This window comes from Brachionichthys hirsutus, chromosome 11 (genome assembly GCF_040956055.1).
Source record: "Brachionichthys hirsutus isolate HB-005 chromosome 11, CSIRO-AGI_Bhir_v1, whole genome shotgun sequence".
Classification (NCBI taxonomy): Eukaryota; Metazoa; Chordata; class Actinopteri; order Lophiiformes; family Brachionichthyidae; genus Brachionichthys; species Brachionichthys hirsutus.
Window position 1 is genome coordinate 4,873,990 of NC_090907.1, and position 15,190 is coordinate 4,889,179.

General features: G+C 42.0%; 1 protein-coding gene across 1 annotated transcript in view; it reads left to right on the forward strand.

Moving 5' to 3' along the window:
* rsrc1 (arginine/serine-rich coiled-coil 1) overlaps positions 1-15,190 on the forward strand; it is an 86,477-nt gene that overhangs the window by 33,765 nt on the left and 37,522 nt on the right. Inside the window, exon 6 of the mRNA XM_068745141.1 lies at positions 8,850-8,901. Coding sequence (XP_068601242.1) covers positions 8,850-8,901 — 52 coding nt within the window. The remainder of the gene's footprint in view (positions 1-8,849; positions 8,902-15,190) is intronic.

The window sequence follows — 15,190 nt, forward strand, 5'->3', positions numbered from 1 at the left end:
TACGCTGCACTTGTTTTTGCACTGAACACACCATTGGCTGCATAACGCCGTCCCAGTGTGTGATTTCAAATTGGTTTCTTGTATTATGCACACAAAGATGAGTGTCTTGTAATCCAGGCGCATTGGTGTGATGTTTTATGTCTGCATTTTACAGTGAAATATGCTACATTTACAGCATCTGAACTCCTCTTCTGTTCTGAGGGTGACGACTCACTTCTTGCATCTTCTCCCCAATTTTAAGAAATGTTCATTTGATTCTTCTTCTTCTTTGACCTTGCTGTTAATTGCTACTAGCTCCAGTTTAAATCCCCCGGTTGGAAGTCGGAACTCATCGTCTCCTTTGATCCAGACATCGATTTAGGGCTGTTGCCACGTCTGCTGGCAGGTCATAGGTGGAACTGCAGTCACGGCTTTGCACATGGGTATGCAAACTTGGTTTGGAACTTCAGCTTCCTTGCCTGTCCACACATGGACATGTTGATAACAAGTGAAACTATTTGTCATCTTTCTCCTCCTTCCTCTTTCTGCCAGCGTCGAACCGTTACTCTGCCTTCCATCCATGAGTGAAGGGCCTGCTGGAAATTCTCCTGGGACAGCCCTGAAAATTTAATGGCCAATGTTTCCAAGGTTCCGCTTGCTACTTGCTTTAATATGGGGTCAGAGTGCCATGCAACAAAGTCAAAAGGTTCTCTCTCCTCTTTTTGGGTGGGGAAGAACCCAGATTGATGTGCCCCATATTCCAAGGGATGAATTATAGACAGGGGTCAGCCAGGGTCCTGGCTCTCTGTGGATGACACATGCCTTCCCTTTCTTGCCTTGCAGCATACTAAACCGCAGCCCCTAGCACCCTACGCAAATGACCCCCCCCCCCCCCCCCCCACTACCGAGATCCTGTATCCAAGAATAGGCAGATTAAGCTGACCTCTCGTTAGACCTTGTGAAGTTGAGTCGCAGAATCGTTCTTTATTGTTGTCATTGACGATGGAGCGATTCTACCTCTGTCATTCACATTAAAACTGTGTTGCCGTGCACCCAAGTTGCTTCTATACGGTTAGAACATTATAATTCAGACATTTGCTGCATCTAAGATGGCAGATACTAAATATAGTACACAAAATATTAATGGTCCAGTTTGGACATGTAATTGATTGTGGTGCGCCTTAAAAGGTTGTGTGAATTATTCAAGAGGAGATTATGCGCAATAAACAGCACTAATCAATATGTTATATATGGGAAAACATTATGCAGTTTGTGGCCAGTATGAATCTCCCGCTTAAAAGCAAGTGCAGGAATGAAAAGTGATTTTCACGTGACAAGCGATGCCGAGTCAATGGCGGTGCAACACAATGCCGAGTGAACATGCAGGTGAACTCGGAAAGGATGTTTCATGTTTTCTCCCTGTTTATACATTTAATATATTTCTGTCATTTTATCCTGTCAGTCATGCGTCAGATTTGATGTTAACAGAAATTGACCTCGCGTCTTTGCATAATGCGTCTTTGCATTAGCTGCAAGTTTCTTTGCAGGAGTCAGAGCTGCCAGTTTGCGTGGTTTGTGTTGTTCTTCCCATTAAGCATGACAACACCTTTGATTTTTATTCTTATCTGTCATCTTTTTAAGAGCTAGACATGACACGCACACACACACACACACGTACGCACACGCGCAGACATTTGTATATTTACCAGTATGTAATTGTATACATGTCTCTTGGAATTTTAATATCTGTAAATGAGCGTTTGAATTTATGGGTGTTTTTATGCTTATGGGGAGATTACTCCCCAGTAGCCCGCTGCCTGAGGAGTGCGAGGCTCTGATTACGATTTGGGATGGTGCACCATAAATAACGGAGCTCGTCTCCCTCTCATGTGGCGTTGAAGAGCTGTTGGACATGCTGTTCTCCCTCTATACCACACACACATATCCCCGTAGGTTTCTAAACAGGCACTAATTACACTCTCTTGACGTACTGGTCTGATTACTGCATCGGCCAAATTGACATTTATCATGGCGTAGCCAAGCTCAAGTCTTATACTCGGCTTCCTTGAACCTGGTCTCTATCAAGGAATCCCGTTTTATTCTTACTGATGATAATTTACTCCCTAATTTGAATTCAAATCAGTTGCAATAGTGGCAATTCCTGCATTTGATTTTTCCATGGTGAATAAGTAAATAAATGGCCAATTAAGATTTATGCGTTATGCAATACAGAGAATTGAAGATTGAAGTTAATTGCTCCCAGTGCTCCGCTTTAGTTTATTGTACACACGTACACATGCTACATCCAAGTACAAACACACACACACACATGAAATCCACATCAAATCATGGAAGTTTGCGTTAAATGATTCCTTGCTCTGGGAGAAAGAGGGATGGTGAAAGAGGTGGCCTACAGCAACTCAATCTGAGTATTTCATTTTATTATGTATTCTGTTAACAGATTACACAAATGTGGTAATACAAATGTCATAGGTACATTTCCACAAATCTATTGAATGTATTCTGAAAAGCTTAAATGCATCCTTTAAAAGTTAACTTGTGATTCCAAGACTTTCTAGGTAAAATAATCCAGGAATATATGATCTCTTTTTATCTAGCTGCCAGTCATGATGGCGCTGGAATATACGTTTGCAATGAATTAAAAGGTAACAAATCCTTCCTCGACATATTTAAAAAAAAAATCTTGACTTGACTTGGGTCTTTTTGACCAAAGCTTCAATCTTTCGTTTATTCCGCACAACAAGAAAAGTGTGTTTATTTAATCTGAAAAGCCACATAGAGGAGCATCGGTCATTAGACTGATGTACACGGGGCCTTCTATAGGGGTGGCTGGTGCTATCAGATCCAACCCTGTGTCCCTTGGTGAGTTGGAGAGTTTTCAGATAGCCCTGTTGGCTGACAGACAGACGGACAGACAGACAGGGCAGCAGCGGTAACCTGTATCACTGTTTAACGTTAGCCTGATGACTCGGTGTAATAGACGAGGGGTTGAGTTCAAAGGAGAAAATCAGATGTGATTTCTTTAATCTCCTGCCATGTTGCCAGACTTTAATTGTCTAAAACATGTTTGCTTCATCTCTCTCTTTCTATTCCTTTGTCTTTCTTCGTCTCTAATGTGATTGCGTAGGATAAAGAGGGGGAACTGCTCAAATACAGATTGAACAGATAAAGGGTGGGAGAAGGAGGGGTGGCGGGGTGTTGATAATCTGCAAACAGATTTCCATGCTTATTACACTAATGATTTCATGATACGTATTTGATGTAGCGGAGGGGGTTGGGATCATGTGGAATCACATGTGGGGGGGGGGGGGGGGGGTGAGGCGGCGTTTTTGTCCGTCTCGTCGCCGCGGCCAAATGGAGTAATTTGAGTGACCTCTGACTTGAGGCAGGCCAGGATGTTTTGTCTCTTTTTCATGTGTTCCAAACACCGTCTTGCCCGCTGCTTGTCACATGACTCATTCCATGAGTGTGTGTGTGTCCCCCCAAAAAATAACACACACACACACATCCCAAACAAAAGAAAGATTGCATTAATTTTCAAATGATGATATTACATTAGGCGAAGCGATCCCATATATCAAAACGTAAGAACTACTCCCCTACTGTATGTGCTTCATCTTAATGGTATCGCTGGATGTCAAGGGCATGGAGGAAATTAAATCGGAAAGTGCAGATAGACCAAAGAAGATATTATCTCTGGATGATTGCAGTTTTGATAGGTATTCCAGTGAATTTCATTTTCTCCGGATGGGGAGAAGATGAGTTAGCCTGCACATTTGCTCATTTTTCTTCTACATGATTTATGTGAGTTGAGTATAAAACTCTCTTCTTATACCCCCCCCCCCCTTCAGCCTCACTGCATCTCCTTTTATCGGGAGACATGGATACATGCACACACACATACACAGTAGTAAATTGCTGCCTTTGAGTCGTATCTTGACTCTGGCATTTCACATGACTCTATGCATGCCTTCCCGTCGTATATTTGTATTTGGGAAAATTGCACTGCAAGGGGTTTATGTGTATTTGTATGTATGTTTTACTGTGTGTGTGTGTGTGTGTGCTTTTGCTCGTGAGTCTGAGATGGCAGAAGAGCTATCAGCGGGAATGATTCGAGGGAGATGGGGGAGTGTCATTACTCAGACTTGTTTACATTCTAAATACGTAATGAAATCTTGTTGGTAATAATGACGGGAATAAAAGTTTGGGAAATTGTAAAAGTGGTGAAGTTTGAGAAATGAGCCCCGGCCTGTGAAATAGCATTTGGGGGCAGGAAACGACATTATTATGCAATGCTCCTGCCTGCCTGGGACATGAAGATGAACTGCTGGTGGGCCATAAAATGCTGTTAGCCCTAGCCTGAAGTATGGCACATTGTAAAAGAGCCCTGATCCCATATTGCCATTATATATAAAAGTATAGCCATACACAACATTATTTTTCATATAAGATGAGCGCCGATAGTGTCTCAGGTCCCCCAAATGCATACACTGATAGCCAGATTTCTTTTCCCTCCTTATAAAATATATAAATAAACATATTGCCATGGAGCCCATCTCTGCTCTGATCTTATAGACCTCGATATTAAAAACAGAAATATTAAATTTTCTAGGGGCTCTGTTTTTCCCCCCTGTCCTCTTTTGCGTTTGGGATACTGTATATCTGTTTGTTTGGGTGTGGGAGGTGGGGCTGTGAGGGCATCGAGTAAGAAGAGGTGAGGAAGAAGCCCAAGCAGAATGCAACAAATGAAAGAAAATGAGAACAGATGGAGACTTAGAAATGGAATGGGATGAATATTGAGCGTATTAACTCGGCATAAAAAGAGTTGGATGAAGTAGAGGCTGCATATGTGTTTCCTGAAATGGTTTATTGACAGATAATACTGGTTGCCCTGGTGGATTTAAGTTTATAGTGGAAATACAGTTGATGTCATTGATTCATTGCTTATCCCGTTTTATCGATTTTTATTTGTGCCAAAATTAACATTAAATTAATGCTGAAAAAGAAACAAATCAAACAATTGTAATTTTCATGCACAAACCATGTAAAATATTTAGTAGTTTCACTTTGGCATCTGACAAACACCCACCTCTTTGTTGCACCACCGGCAAGTTGTATTCTTCTTGCAGTGTGTTATGGTGGAGGGAGTGAATCCTGCAGCGGGACAGTGGATCTGACTCTGACCACAGGCTGGCCAAAGCAGGCCTCCCTGACCTGTTCTGATTCTTTGTGGCTGCTCTACCAGGCATTTATCTCATCTGCTCACCTGTCCTGCTTTCCTCCGGCTGCTTGGCCTCAGGTCTAATAATGGTGATAAGAATAGTAGACTACAAATAGATGGCATTTCCTGCAGGCAAGTGGCTCATGACACACAGTGTAGCATTGTTTTTACCCAGATTAGAGAGGGTTATTTATTTTTCTGAAGAGACATGTTTATTTTTGACTAATGGGACAGATGCTGGGCACTTCGCTTCAGCTAAGCATGCCGCAGTGTGTCTGTCATCGCGTCAGCGAGGTAAGCAAACAAGCTGGGAGGCCTACCGTGAGCATGCTGAACTTCCTGTCACCCACAGGGCAGAGCCGAGCGGGCGAGGGTGTCGATGCTGCTAATAATAGTCCAAAGAAAGGAGAATATTTAGCCAAAAGGCGTTCATTTGCTGGATAGAGAGGTAAAACGTATTTCCTCCATTGCTGATAGTAATACCGGCTTGACTAGATTTCTATGTCTAATAATAAGGCTTCTGCTCTTACCAAATATTACAGCCATAAGGCACAGGAGATGCACCTCTCAACCTTTTCTGAAGGTGAAGTGGATGTACTTGTCCTTGTAAAATCTGTGTTTGCTTCTTCACCTTGGAGTATCGGTAGCACTGAATGTTCATTTGACACATTGCATTGGGAATGGAACGATTCAGTTTTCAGGTGGCCGTTCTTGTCTCTATGATGAAGTTCTTATTTATGTTGTCAGGTCAGCAGCATAAGAATAGACTGTTTACTGTTTCTTCTTGAACCCTGGAGAAAACAAAGCCAACATTATCTATTCTTTTGTCCCCCTCCAGTCCACATCCAACACACACTAACTCTGTCTGTCTTTACACACACACACAGTTTTCCTCTACATCTTGTTAGATGTGTGTGTGTGTGTGTGTGTGTGTGTGCGCGTGTGTGTGTGTGTGTGTGTGTGGAGGGGGAGGATCAATTAAGGCCTTTTTTATTGTTTACTCATAAATTACACTCAGAGAATGTGGCTGTGTGAATTAGAGAGTAAAAGAATCAGTTTGTCGGGAAGTTAAAGCTTGCCATAGTTTGTGTGTGTGTGTGTGTGTGCATTGATGTGGGTTCTTCATCACTGTTTGTTTTAGTTGTGTGCTAACATTGAAGTACCTTTTATCTTCTCTTGTGACAATAATCTGATGGAAATTAACGTGCATTTGCACAGCAACAATTTTCCTCCACAGACAGGAAGCCCAAAGTTGATTCCCCCCCCCCCCTCTCCTTTCTGCATTTATTTAAATACTAAATCACGCATGGCAGAAAATGGATGTGAAACTCTTTGTTACAATAAAAAGACTCAGTTGATAAATCATCCACAGAGAAAAATCCCATTTACATTCCTGGATACACAGACGAGTACTTTTTGGCGTAGTTAATAAAAAAAAAGGTCAGATGTGTCACTGCTTGCAATGTCTACCCATCCCAGCAGCTCTGCTTTGTAACTGATTTACTTGTTTAAGTGCTGAAGTAGAGTCTATTGGATAGATGCATAGACGGCATTTTAAAATGTCAGTCTCTTCTTTTTTTTTATATGAACATCGATATATTTTTTCCCGCCCGTTTTTCAACTGATAACTGAATTGGCTAAAAATGCTTCTAATTACCGGTAATCAGTCCTAGCTTTATAGAAGTGTCACACCTCTGGCCGCACTCCTGCTGTTGGTGTTGAAGCAAAGGTTTTTCCACTTACTGTGAAAAAAGTTGCTATAATATCTCAAATTTACTTGAAAGTTTCAACAGTGAAAGACAATGCTGCAGTAATTTTCTATCCTGAATGGTTCAGTATTGCATTACCCACTGCTAGCTACTGTGTGTGTGTGTGTGTGTGTGTGCTGAGGATCTATGGGCTCACATGCCTCAAGGCCAATGTAAACAAATGCTAATGCAATTACAGAGGGGGCGTTGTAATAAACTGTAACTAAGATGATTGCAGAGCGCACAATGTTCAGGCCCGTTAAGCTGTGGTGTGTTATCGCTTTCGTTTAAATGATTTCACCAAGACTGATTTGTGCATTTAGAATTTCAGCACGCTAAGATCTTTCTGTCCAGAACTTGGATGTGTGTGTGTGTGTGTGTGTGTGTGTATGTATGTGGACCTCAAATGTTCATGGGCTCCAGAGTAATAGTGATTAGTGATTTTAAGCTGTTGAGCAGTGCCAGCCAGCGTAGTTGTGCTATAGTATGTCACTTCCTCCTGAGATGCACACTCACACACACACACACACTCGCACATACACACACACACACGCATCCATGTTGCATTAAGTGTGTGTCAGTCTGTCTGCGGTGCCTTGATGTGTGTGTTCCATCTAGAATATAGCACCCTGACATTGCTACTTTAAAGGGGGTCATTATATTTCCCTGGCTGCCAGGAAAAAATGACATTTTTACAAAGTGACAAGTTTACAGTTTGATAATCCCTCTTTTTTTTTTTTTTTTTGCTGTGGGTGGGGTAGGGCACTGTGATGGAATGATGGTAAGACAAGCCGGGTTGTCTGTGGAGGAGGAGGAGGAGGGAGGAAGCACTGCCTGTCAGCGACGCCCCGTCCCTGTCGTCTACTCTAAATGATACTCCCAGGCAGCGGATTCAGATCCCGTCCCCATTAGCATTTAATTTCTCTCTAATCCTACTCGCAGTCTCCACCGCTGCATGGCAACGAGGGCCGATGTACCCACGGCAGTGCCGAAAAACCGCAGAATGCAATCTGCAAATGTTCCTGCATTTTTAAGATCCAGGCCCTGTCGCTGCCATCATTCTTCCTCGACGATTAAAACCTTCAAATCCATTAGCAGAGGTATTGGAATTACAGCACGGCCCTTTTGAGGCTGTGTCAGGAACAGAAGCTGCCCCTCCTAATACAGCTGTCAAAGCACAAGCCCCTCCTTCGTTCATGGCTGCTAAGAGTTTCTGATTCTCTCATTCTCACGCATGCACACACACACACACACACACACACACACATACACACACTGGGAAGGGGAATATGTTGAATCTTTGGCTGTGATCTTTCTAAAATGTGCTCACTGTGCCCTCTTATCCAACTCTCAAAAGACTTGTTACAGCAGCTTTTGTTTTCTCTTTTCTCCTCTCTCTCTCTCTCTCTCTCTGTCTCTAAATGTCTCTTCATCTCACCCTCATTGAATCTCCCTGGTGTGTCAGAGATGTTGTTGCTTTTGCAGACGACTCAACTAGTAAATAAGGGAAGTTGTCCCTTGGTGCTCTACATGGACAGTTTCACTCTAAAAGATGCAGTTAAGGATTATCATGGGTGAAATATATTTCCACCTGAGGGATACAACCGTTTCAGAGCTATATTACATACAGTAGATAATGTCGTGTCAGTGTGGAGGCAGTCTGCCCTGCTCGGGCTGCAGGCTGATGCCACACACAAGTCCGATCATCATTTAAGAACACACTCAGGAAATCCTTTGCCCATAAGACAAATCTTGAGGCCCTACCAGGTTCAGGGTGTTCTGTAGGTGACCTAACGAGTAAGACTAAGAAACTCATACAAATAATAATAAATGAAATACCACTTTGTGGACTAATTTTCTGTCTTGTACTTGTGCTGCAGACTCCAGCAGAGCAGGCTAAAGTTCGAATGCATCTGGTCCTCCAGGCTGCAGGTAAGCCACGCACACACTCGCACCTAAATAACTTGAAAGCCCTACCACATAAATGCTGCATTGAACTAGGATTAAATCACAGACACCTGTCAACACTCTCAGCTATGGAGCTGGATAGTTGCACCCTTCCCTAATCACACACATACACTACACACTACAAACTTACACACACTCACATGTACCGTACACACTCCTGCTTTCCACTTTGGGTGCTCCTGGGCCCATATTCACATTTTCAAACACTCCTCCCAGCACATAAGTCACAGATGTCACCGTGCACACCATGTATATATTCCAGTGTGGGTTCGAAGGGTAGAGTTGATAGCCAGATGTGACAGGCAACGATTGACTGTGGAGAAAGATGGCTGCATGTTTACACACACACACACACACACACAATGACAATTTATAATTATTTTAAATCAGACCCCCCTCCCAGTCCCTGCCCCGCCACCTCAAGGCTGATATTGTACTAATAGTGGTGAGGCACCATAAAATTGAGCAATATGGCTCTGAGGGTAGCGGCGCTGACTGGCCCAGACTGGCGCAGACACGGGCCCAGGGCCAGATGTGGGGGGGGAGAGGCTTTACTGGACACGTCTCTGGTTTTCCTCTTTCCTGGAGGCTTCTAGAAGAACAGGTTTATGGCTCTTTGGAAGATTGGCTCCACTGGAGAGGCCAGGCTGCCCTCCACCAGGCCTTCAGGTGCTTTCTGCTCTTAAAGATCGAAAGTAAAATCCGTACGACAAAACTTAACAATGCAGATCGTATTTGGTACTCGATATTATTTATTATTTTAGTTAAGCCTTTTGTTCTGCTTTCTGTCCTCTGCGATCGCCTTCGCTAACTTTATAAAGATTATACTAATATAGTATCAGGAATATCCATTTGTCTGAAGTCCTCTGGCCCCACAGGTGCTAAGTCAATAGCTCCGAAATCTTTTGAATTCGTCCATCTTGTACATCTCATTTTCGTTTCTTTTGGCCGTCTCTATTTGTCCTCTCATTCTCAACATTAGCATCTTTGTTCTAGTGTTGTTAGCAGTCAGAGGGAGCGAGATATGGAAAGAGGGAGGGATGGAGGGCAAGAAGGAAGCAGCAGATGTTGGGAGTTGTGTGAATGTTAATGTCCTGATGTAGCCATGGAGCTTAAGCCTCCTCCTCCTTCCCTCTGTTCCTCTCTGAGCACCCGCCAGGCTTTCTCTCTTGGGGTTTCCTGACATCCTTAAAGCCCGTGGCTCTCCAGTCCTCTCCTCTTCTCTGCTCCCTTCCACCTTTTTCCCCTCCACTCCCTCCCTTCTTTTGTCCGTCTATGGACTCTCTAGTCAGTAGAGAGCAGATCATCCCATGGCTAAAGCGGCTCAGGCCTTTGTGTTGGGGGGCTCTGTGGACCTGTAATGAGCCCCCTCGGCTGGCCCGCTGGCCTGCTTAGCGCTCACTGGGGGCTTTGAGTGTGTGTGTGTGTGTGTGTGTGGATTGGGATTGGGATGAGGAGGTGAGAGAAGGAGGGCAACACTGGCCTCCAATGAAAGAGTTGGATGGATATATTTATGGGTCACTTCCTGCTTGGCCTACATATCAAACACCCACGAACACACGCATACACACACACACACACACGTGTTTGTGTGTGCAGGCAGAGACTCGCATGCAAATTTATTTTATCCATAATCAGCATCAAACATACATTTTAAATAAAATATCAGCCTTTAAAATGTAAATATTTTGTTTTATTTTTTCATATTTACTGCTTTTCCCATCTGATGGTTTCTTATTGCAGTCTGGATTGTCTGGATTGCAGGGAAACATTCTGAGCAAGTTGAGGATGACCAACTGCATATGGATAAACAGCATATACAGAATGAGAGTCATATGTAGAACCCAATATTCAGTCTTTTGTGGATGTTTGTCACCAGGACTCCTTCTTGTTCTGCTTTTGCACACGTCCAACCAAGACATATCTATTATCCCTTTTTCTTTTCAGCTACTTGTTAGGTTCTTGGCTCTTTTCAGGGGGATTTCCATTTCCACTCAAATGAGCATTAGCATTGTGCACGGCAGCGGGCCTCTCCTTATCCACATGTCAATAGGGAGTGTTTGCAGAACACCGACCAAAGACCTGAAGGCCAAGGGTCATCAAAACCTTCGTCTTATCCCTATTTGAAACGTTGACAGCAGTAAAACAAACAATTCTTAAGATCTCATCAGAGGTTCGAAGGTCTGAATTAACTTTCTCTATCGGTTTGTCTTAGTTTGAGATCTTCCTCAAGTTGGATGGGATACATGTTTTCATCTCAGATTTCTGTCTGTTACTATCTCAGGACTTAGTATTTGCTTCTAAACAAAGAAGACACACCTTTTTTTGTGCTAAAGGTATACTTGTCAATAATAACTTGAGCAATGTTGCACAGACCTCTAAACAAACATATTGTACATGGCTGAATTATTTTTATTATTTGCAATAAGCAACTTAAAGGTGTGTCTATTACCAATGCTTTACCTTTTCATGCTACTTTTAATACAATCTAAGTTTAATAACAAATGTCTGCCCATTGCTTTGTTTCATTTACAAATTTTAGCATCATTTAAAATGACAATAACAAAGGAACAAAGTCATTTCCAGCAATAAGCAATTTTTAAAAAGTCCCATTCAGTTGTAAGTGAAATCTTTCAACAAATAATGTCCCATGACTCTGGCTTAAATAAGGTAATTGATTGTTGTTGATTATACAAAAACATTGAGGGAATTGTGTCAAATAATTCCACAGCCAGAGCTGATGAGCCATTTATTACACATTTCCGTGGTGTGTTTAGTGTCATAGAAAACCTGTCCTCCAGGAGACCCAATGAAAGTATGTATTTGTTCTCTTTGATGGTTGATGCCAGGGGTGTCACACAAGGGGGCCGAAATGTAAGACACAAACTATACTGCAGGCCAAACAGATTTTACATTTATTGAACTGATAATTACCTGCAATATTTTGACCTGAAAAGTTCAGTTTGAAAAGATTTCGGCTACTTTTTCCTCAGACTTACCAGCATCAACTGATCAGGGTAAATACGGGCTTCTCTGTTGAAGCAGTGGTTCGGGAAGACACACATACACATTTTTGTTAAGTGTCTTTCCTCCATTTTCATTGGGCTTCCAGTACGTATCCCTCCCACTGCCCCAGCCCACCCCCTAAGGCCCTGACAGATGTGCGCTGAACAGACCACATACATGGAGGGTGTCACCTTACCCCCTCTTGAACTAAAGGACTAATGCGTCACATTTAGGAGCCTGCCGCCCTTTGTTCTGCCAGGATAGGAGGTGACGGCGATGGGGAGACCGACATAGCACTTTACATATCCCAAGTCTCCTTCTTTAATGCTTCTGAGCAAATTCTTTAATATATAAACTTCTTTTCCTACTTCTTTGCCACTTATGCGCATGCATCGTCATCTCCTTCGGCTTATTTTGTTCTTTAGAAGTATTATTTTTTTAGCAGTCATCTCTGGAATGCGGCACTGGAGTTGTTGTTGCCGTCACTCTGGCACCACTTTTTTTGTGACGTGACTTGTTTGTCCCAAAAGCCAGTCAGCTGTGATCTTTACCTCGAAGATTTCTCTGTAAAACACGAGGGAATATCCCAGTAATGACTTAATATGTTATTTTATCAACACAAACAGCATGCTATTTGACTGAACTGAAATTAAGACTTGTTTTGTAATAACAAAAGAGGATTTTCAAAGTAAAAGCTTGAAAACAGTTTGTCTGTAAGAAGATACTGTGTGTGTGTGTGTGTGTTACTGAAGTATGATTTTATTTTTGCGAGATAAGACTTTTTGCTTTCAATTTCCCTCCTGTTGAATCAAGTTTCTGATTTAACAGCAAAGGTTCAGAGAAAGACCAGAAAATATGAGTGAATGAATAAATAAACTGGTTAAATATAAGATGCCTAATCATTAAGATAATCACATAGTTTATGGTTAAATAGCCTGGTCCATAAAGTGGATTATCTCATGAAGCCTCCAATCCGCAGAGATGTTTTTAGGTTGATGCGTGACAGTGATTCATTTGATGCTAATTTAGTTTTTTTTTATTTTTATGCAGGAATGTTTTTGTGAAAAATCTAAGTAGAAAGCTAGAAATGTACCTTCTGCCACATTATAATAAATAAATGATGCTATTCCGTGGTAGCAACAGAAATCCCCTTTACATCTGTGCAGGAATGCGTCTCCTGTTGTCCTTCGGGAGGATAATGGCACAGGCGATGTCCTGTAATCTAGTCTCTGTAACCATTGATCAACTGGATTTATGTGCCATTACCTCACTGTTCCAGTCAACAGTCGTAATTATGTCTCGTAGAGCGGGAGAGCATGACTTCCAGTTACACAAGACCCAAATACCTGAATAAGCTTTTATTAAACAGCCCTTGCTGCTCACTTGGCAGCAGATTGACTGTGGAGGGAGACCAGCGGACCTCCAGATGAGAGGTGACATGGATTGGTTGATGGGAGGAGGGCATGTTTTTTGAGTCCTGTGTTCTTCTGAGCCTCTTAGTCTCGGTAAAGGTGGATGTGAGTTTAAAGAAAGGATGTGTTTAAATATATTTTTGTGGTCCCCCCGCTGTTATTTTTTGAGCATCAAATAAGCCTTTAGGCTCAAAGACGTCCGTCAATGTCAGGGCAGGCTGAGTGACCTAAGGACTGCTTGGATGAGTGTTTTATGTACAATTGATTTTTGGTTTGTTTTATGGGTATAATAAACACCGCTGTACTGCTGTGGCCTGGGTTTTTGTTGTTTTTATGCTCTAGTAAACTCTTGAGCCCTCCCAGCTTCCAGTGGGAATATTTAACAGGACTGGTCTGTAGCTTTTAGATTAATTGTTAAATGTATAATTTCAGTCTATTAATTACAGTTTATCAACAAAATACTGGTCAGCAACAATTATTTCTTGTACCAATACTACACATGTTTTAGCTTCTAAATTGTGAATTTCTTAATATAGTGAAAACATATCCTCCTTGGTTTTGTCTCAGGTAAAATCATATCTATTGTGATTGATAATATGTTAATAATCAGATGATCTTTTAGGTTTAGGTCATAATTCTGCTTCATAAAACTGGTCAAGCTCACAACTATAGTGTTAAAAATAATCATATCTGGGTAAAAGTTAGCATCGCATGCTTTACGCTGTTCTAGAGGGAGACAGAAAATTATCTAAATCATTCTGCGTGTGTGTGTGTGTGTGTGTGTGTGTGGAGAGTGAGAAGCAGATTGAGAAGGCTTTGTTTTTCTTCTGTGGGCAGATTTCAAAAAGCATCTGGTGAGCTCTTGAAAAAGGCGTTATGAGTATGTTCAACTCTAAACTGAATCATATCTTGCACCCTCCTTCCTCCCCTCTTTTTTCTGTCCCCCTTGTTGTCAGTGTTCGGAGACGCATGGTGATGCATTTCCCTCCTCCTTCTCCCTTCCTGTCTCTCTCACTCTCGCTCCATCTACCCCCTCTACTCAGTTAGATATTTCCATAACAGAAAAAGAATATTTTTTATAATTTGCTTCCTTCCATAACTTTGCAACATATGGCATAAACGATTTTGATGCAAATGTATGTGCTAATTATTTGCAGACGAGCCTTAAACTGGCCTGGCATTGAAGTGGAATGAAAGCAAATTTGAAATCACCTTAAATTTTGCTAACCATTTACTGTTGAGTAAACTTAAGTAATTTAATTACCTTGGACTGCTGGCAGGCACTCGGGGCTTTTTATAGGAGGGGGTGGAAAGGAAAGCTGAAATGCAAAGAGTGCAGAATGAGATGGATGCAAAGGAGAAAGTAAAGACGGTGTATACTGCTATCAACAGTCTTATTGAATTCTTACTATGGTGAAGGAAAGCATATTTTTTCTTGCCAGTCAGTGCAACTTTGTTAAGAAGAGATAAGAAAGAGATGGGAGTCTTAGCAAGTAGTCTGATGGTATGCCATCAGTGGGTTTTTATCATTGGTTTAGTTGTGTGTGTTTCTTTGTAGGTTTAACTGATGCATCTGTTATTAGGCATTAAGGGGTTGCTGCAAAGTGTTGACCTGTGCATTCCCGCCTGCGTGATTTGTAATAGTTTCTTCCCTTTGACATACAGTTCATTGTGTTCAGTCCAGCGCTGCACACTTATGTCCAAAGTTTAATTGTGCAGAACTCTGCCTTATTAACAAGTAGGCTTTTATTTTGTCATGCGCTCTGTCCACACTAAATCCTTCAAATCTGCAATTTTAACGCATCGCAACCACAGAAATGATCAGACATATGGGA